The 5,795-nt window shown below is 46.2% G+C and overlaps 1 protein-coding gene across 1 annotated transcript; it reads left to right on the plus strand.

The window, feature by feature from the left end:
• Positions 1 to 1,395: 1,395 nt before the first annotated feature.
• prmt6 (protein arginine methyltransferase 6) lies at positions 1,396 to 2,715 on the plus strand. The gene has a single exon (XM_020647101.3). The coding sequence runs from the start codon at positions 1,445 to 1,447 to the stop codon at positions 2,495 to 2,497; it is 1,053 nt and encodes a 350-aa protein (XP_020502757.1). The 5' UTR covers positions 1,396 to 1,444; the 3' UTR covers positions 2,498 to 2,715.
• The last annotated feature ends 3,080 nt before the right edge of the window (positions 2,716 to 5,795 follow it).

Genomic DNA, 5,795 nt, shown 5'->3' on the forward strand with positions numbered 1-5,795 from the left:
TCTTTTCATCCCGATGAAATGGGATGCAGCTCCGTCTCATTTGTCCAGCATCTTCTGCCAAAGATCTCTGAAACAGACTGGAGACGCTCCCACAGGGACGAGGAGGAGCGAGGAGAGCCGAGCGGCAGCAGCAGCTGTGTTCAGACTGCCAGAAGTTTGTGCAGAGCTCAGAGAAAAACCAAACTGGTAATGATGGTGTGCAGCAGCTTGTAACAATGTACACACTGGACTGGAGCGTCTTTATGTACGGAACAGGACGGAAACTCTGACAGATGCTCACAAACAACGACGCTAAACACTCCAAAAATCCAGAGTACTTCCTTATTTATATTTCCAGCTGGTTTTATTTGTATGAGACGAAACAAAGACGTCAGCATGGGTTCAAATCATCCCCCCCCCCGCTCCCCCTTTCCCATGACCCTGATAACAGGCGTTACTTATATTTTCTCGGCGTCCTGTTGTCACCTCATGAACTCTAGTATTTATGTTTTTCATGTTTCTAATGTTGACTCTAATGTCTCATGCTGCATTCAGGTGCTCCTCTGTCAGTTAAATATGATGTGTTCAGGTGCTCCTCAGATGGTCACACTTTCTGAGTTGGGAAGTCGTTCCTCCGACTTCAGTGTGTTCTCGTGTTTTCAGTCCGTAATGTCGGAATGTTGTAACAACAACAAACAGGATGTTTCAATGTCTCTGTTATGAGTTAAAGCGCAACACGTGAATTAATCAAAAGTGTCTTAACATTAACTAAACATCTTTCTCCCTCCATGTTGATGACAAATATGACGTCTAGTCCGCAAGTCACCAGATTCTTTCCAAGTTTCCGAGTTGTTATTCTGACTTGAGCAGGCGTTCATGAACATTTTAGAACTCGGAATCTTGTTTTTCCGATGTGCCCGAAATCACATGAATGCAGCGTTAGAGTTTGTGTTCTGTAAATGTTTCTCATGGCTGCTAAACACATTTCCCCTCAGGGACAGGAAGTTAAAGTTGACTTATATCTCAAATTATTTAAGTTCTCTCCTCAGAAATGTGTAGTTGTTTTTAATGAAACTTTACACTTCCAATGAGAATCTCACGATGTGTGATTGTTTTTCTTTTTCATCACAGTAAATACTTAAGATATTTCTCTTTTTTTATCTGAGAATACTGTCAGAATAATTTGTCTCTGCACTTTATTTATTTCATATTGTCACGAAATTGAACTCAGAACAGAACTTCTGACGCTGCTCGATCTGGGAGCTCTAATTTACCACATTACTGTAGACCCTGAATGCAGCACAACTGCATTGCTCACGCTTGGTCCTGGGAGTTGTAGTTCACTTCATTGAGCTTCTGCCTGATTCATTTCGGTGTACGCGTGTTTAAGGACTACAAGTCCCATGTTCCACGAGGCGGGAGTAGCGGAACAACACAGAGCTAGCAGACTAACACAGAGGAGAAGATGTCTCATGTCGGGAAGAAAAGAAAAGTGGACAGAAGCGGACAGGACCGGCTTTACTTCGACAGCTACACCGATGTGACGATCCACGAGGAGATGATCGCGGATCACGTGCGCACCAACACGTACCGGATGGCGATCCTTCGGAACAGTGAGTTGATCCGTGGGAAGGTGGTCCTGGACGTGGGGGCCGGCACCGGCGTGCTCAGCATGTTCTGTGTTCAGGCCGGAGCGAAGAAGGTGTTCGCGGTGGAGGCGTGTTCGATCGCCGAACAGGCCGCGAACATCGTCCAGCAGAACAACATGGAGGACCGGATAGAGGTGATCCGGGGCACGGTGGAGACGGTGGACTTACCTGAGCAGGTGGAGGTGATAGTCAGTGAGTGGATGGGTTATGCCCTCCTGCACGAGTCCATGTTAAACTCGGTGCTGTTCGCGCGCGACAAGTGGTTAAAACCTGGAGGGTTAATCCTGCCGAACAAAGCCGAGCTCTACATCTCCCCCATCAGCGACCCGGTGGTGGAGGACCGGCTGCAGTTCTGGTACACCGTGAAGGACCGCTACGGTGTGGACATGTCCGGTATGTACGGTTTCGCCCGGAAATGCATCATGAACTCAGACATCGCCATGAACTCGGTGCACGTGGAGGACGTGCTGTCACATCCGGCCCGCTTCGCTGAGCTGGACCTGAACACGGTCAGCGTGGACGAGCTGAGGTCGTTGAAGGGGAAGTTCAAGTGCGAATCCTTCGGCTCTGCGGCCGTTAACGCCTTCTGCGTCCACTTCACGGTCACATTCCCGTGTCCGGACAAACCGCTGGTGCTGTCCACGTCCCCGTTCAAACCGGAGACGCACTGGAAGCAAGCGGTGCTGTACCTGGACGACGCGGTGGAGGTGGTGCAGGACACGGCGGTGAGCGGCGAGGTGTGCATGTACCCCTCGGAGGACAGCGGCAGACACATCTGTATCCACGTGGACTACACGATCGGCGAGGAGAAGAGACAGTCCAAATCCTTCTCCATCCCGGACTGGAGCAGTGAAGGCCACACGCAGTGAGGCGTTCAAGGACACGGTCGAAACAGCAGAAACACGCTGAAGAAGTTCCTCTCAGCTGATTCCTGCGCTCGCCGTTTAATGTCCGCTAACAGATTGAAGATGAACCAGATGTTTGATGTTTGACAACTCTTTGTTTTTGTTTCCTGTTTTTATTTACAGAGTTAAAGTGACGGGACCGTGAAGCTCTAACTATGTGAAATAAACAGTCAGAATCTGAACGGTCGTGTTGTTGACTTTTGATTTGTTGAGAGAGAGAGCGAGAGAGCTTCAGTGTCTGAGTGTGAACATTTAGTTTTATTAAACATTTGTTGATCACGACTTTAATGAATTAAAATAATAAAAGTGATCCCGCAAACTCAAAAAGAATCGATGTGAAAATAACTTTCCGCCGTCCTCATCACTTAAACGTGTTTTTATATCACGCCGCCTTTATTTGAATCCTGGTCTAAAGCGGCGCTCCTCCGTGAGAGCTCATCCTCTGTTGTCGACTTAGAAACATAAATTATATTTTCAGTTCATCGCTCATTTCATGATGAGTAGCTCCGCCCTGTGTGGCATCCTCACGTCTCTTGTTTGTGCGTTAAAACCCTCAGAGTTCATCCACTTCCTGTTAAAAAGATCGACTTTGTTACTCACGTTTTATTTCACAGACTTCTTCCAAGAGAAGACGCTCAGCGGTCAGACGATGTTTAAATTCTGCGTGCTCAGCAGGAGGACAGTCACGGTTCACATGTTTTGAGTTCTTTTCTTTTCTTCAGAGTTCAAAGTTCTTCAGACTGTCTGAGACCGCCAGGGGAGACGAGTGGAGAGCGAGTTCTGGATCAGACCTCGTCAGACGCAGCATCCAGGTGAGGTCTGACTGAGCCGGACGGCGTGCAGTCAGACATGAGGCGGTCTGATTTCAGATGTTCATGAACTCATCATTGTCATCGTGTTTGATCCAAACTCGTCTGCAGACTCAAACAACAGAGGTACAGATTCAGACAGTGTGTGTTCTTATCAACAACAACAAACATCGTATAGAGCAGGGGTCTCCAACAGGTAGCTCAGGAGCCACCGGTAGCTCGCGGGCACGTTTTCAGTAGCTCGCCTATAGGTTGACCGACTGTGTTAAAAAAATAATAATAATCTGATGGCAGTAAATGCACCTTTTCCCACTATTCAAATATTTGACCCATAAAAACAAGTGTAGTAGTAGTAGTAATGTTTTCTTGGACATTGATGTGAATTTAAGATTATTGATAAGCATTGGCTTATTGCAATTTCACACATGTACAAACAGCAGCTTAATTCAGCTGATGTGTGCTATGAAGATAAATGCAAGTAGCCCTTGGCCACTTTCATTTTTTCAAAGTAGCTCTCAGATGAAGAAAGGTTGGAGACCCCTGGTTTAGAGTTTATTATGCATGACGTTCTCATAAATACTCTGTACACAACACATCTGTTCTCAGTGAGAGATTAAACCTACAGAGAAGTCACTTTGTTTGATTTGAAGGCAGGGTCAGTACTTTATGAAAACTCTCATTCAGCGGTGAGTAAACACTACACATCATCAGACATGTATGACGGCGGGGGTCGGCTGTATGAAACAAAATGAACAGATAGAAATACTAACATAAATAATACAAACCGTATTCGTCTTTACTTTTGAGAGCAGAACACGCTTCAGCTTCTCAGACTTGGCATTTCTTGTGCATATTTTTTTTTACATCTGTGAAAAAACGGTCGCACACAAAGAGCGAGTTAGTGATTGAATAAATAACGTGATGAACTCAGACTTTCTAAACTCTAAATGAACCATTAAAAAGTCTGACTTTTAATTAAAGAAGAAATTTATAATATTTAAACTACTTAAAGTGCATAATGATCATTTTATGTGTGTGGGTAAAGGATGTGTCTGTGAGACAGTCTGCTGTTTTTAATGTAGGATTGAAAAAGTGACTCAGGTCAGACTGAAGACGGACAAATACATCATTATCCAGAAGCTGAAGGTCAATGATGAAGGCTACAATCAAACATCTACCTGAGAGAGAGGGGGGGGAGAGGGAGGGAGGGAGGGAGGGAGACAGAGGAGAGAGAGAGAGAGAGAGGGAGGGAGGGAGAGAGAGAGGGAGGAAGAGAGAGAGAGAGGGAGGGAGAGACATGAGAGAGAGAGAGGGAGGAAGAGAGAGAGAGGGGGGGAGGGAGAGAGAGAGGGAGGAAGAGAGAGAGTGGGGAAGAAGGAAGAGGGAGAGAGAGAGACAGAGAGAGAGAGGGGGAGCGAGAGGGAGGAAGAGAGAGAGAGAGAGAGAGAGAGAGGACCTGAAGAAGGACCCCCTGAAGACTGATCCACATGAACACAGTCCTGTATGCTGACATCAGGAGTTCTCAGGTGAAGTTCATCCAGACGGAGAAACAGAAACTCTTCTCCTTCAATGGATGTATCCAGAGTAGTTTTATGATCTCTCTCGTGTGTGATTCTGCTTCATGACTTTGTATGAGCTCGCTCAGATCCTTGTTTCCAGCTCGTCCTGTGTTTCTGTAGTGAGCAGGGTGAAGCAGATCCTTTCAGGCTCTACTGGTCACTCTGGAACTTGTTTTGTGTTAGAGAGGCAGACAGAAGTGAAACCCTGCACAGTGTGTCTCTCTCCTCAGGGTCTTCAGGTGTTTCACAGAGAACAGAAGCTGCAGACTCTGATTCACACTGCTGCATGCACGGCCACTCTCTGCCGCTGAATGCTAAACTAATTGTGATCCACTCCTGCCCGCCATGATTTGAAAACCATTAGAAACAAGTGTTGAGACTCAAAATGGGATTATTTGTCTCATTTTACGCAGCAATTTACGAGCCAATCAATATCAATGTGCTTAATCGAAGTGATTCCAGGATGAGTCAGACGGAGACGCAGCAGAGACCCCAGCTCAGAGAGCGGGGGGGGGGAAACATCTCAGACACTTATTCAGAGCTCGCCTTCCAACTTTCAGACTATGAACGTCATAATTACTGAGGAGCAGCTCAGCGATGGATGATTATATTTATCAAAGTTATCACTCAGAGCCTCGGAGGGCCTCTGAGTTTAAAGCTTCTTATATATCTGAGCTCTATCTGAGGGGATTCTGACATTCTCAGACTCATTTAAACCCAAAGGAAAGTCTTCTTTTTTCATGTGCACGTTGTTGTCTCAATTGTGTCCCTCCGATGTTTCATCTACCGCAGCAAAAAAACAACCCAAACCGTGTTCTCCTCGTTCCCCCTGTCGGCTCTGACCATAAATGAAAACCACAGTAATGTCTCTTTAACCTGCAGATGAAGCTGGAG

Source organism: Labrus bergylta, chromosome 20 (assembly GCF_963930695.1).
Source record: "Labrus bergylta chromosome 20, fLabBer1.1, whole genome shotgun sequence".
Classification (NCBI taxonomy): Eukaryota; Metazoa; Chordata; class Actinopteri; order Labriformes; family Labridae; genus Labrus; species Labrus bergylta.

Excerpts from the sequence above, each read along its gene's own strand:
- prmt6 (XM_020647101.3), top strand. The coding sequence starts at position 1,445 with ATGTCTCATGTCGGGAAGAAAAGAAAAGTGGACAGAAGCGGACAGGAC.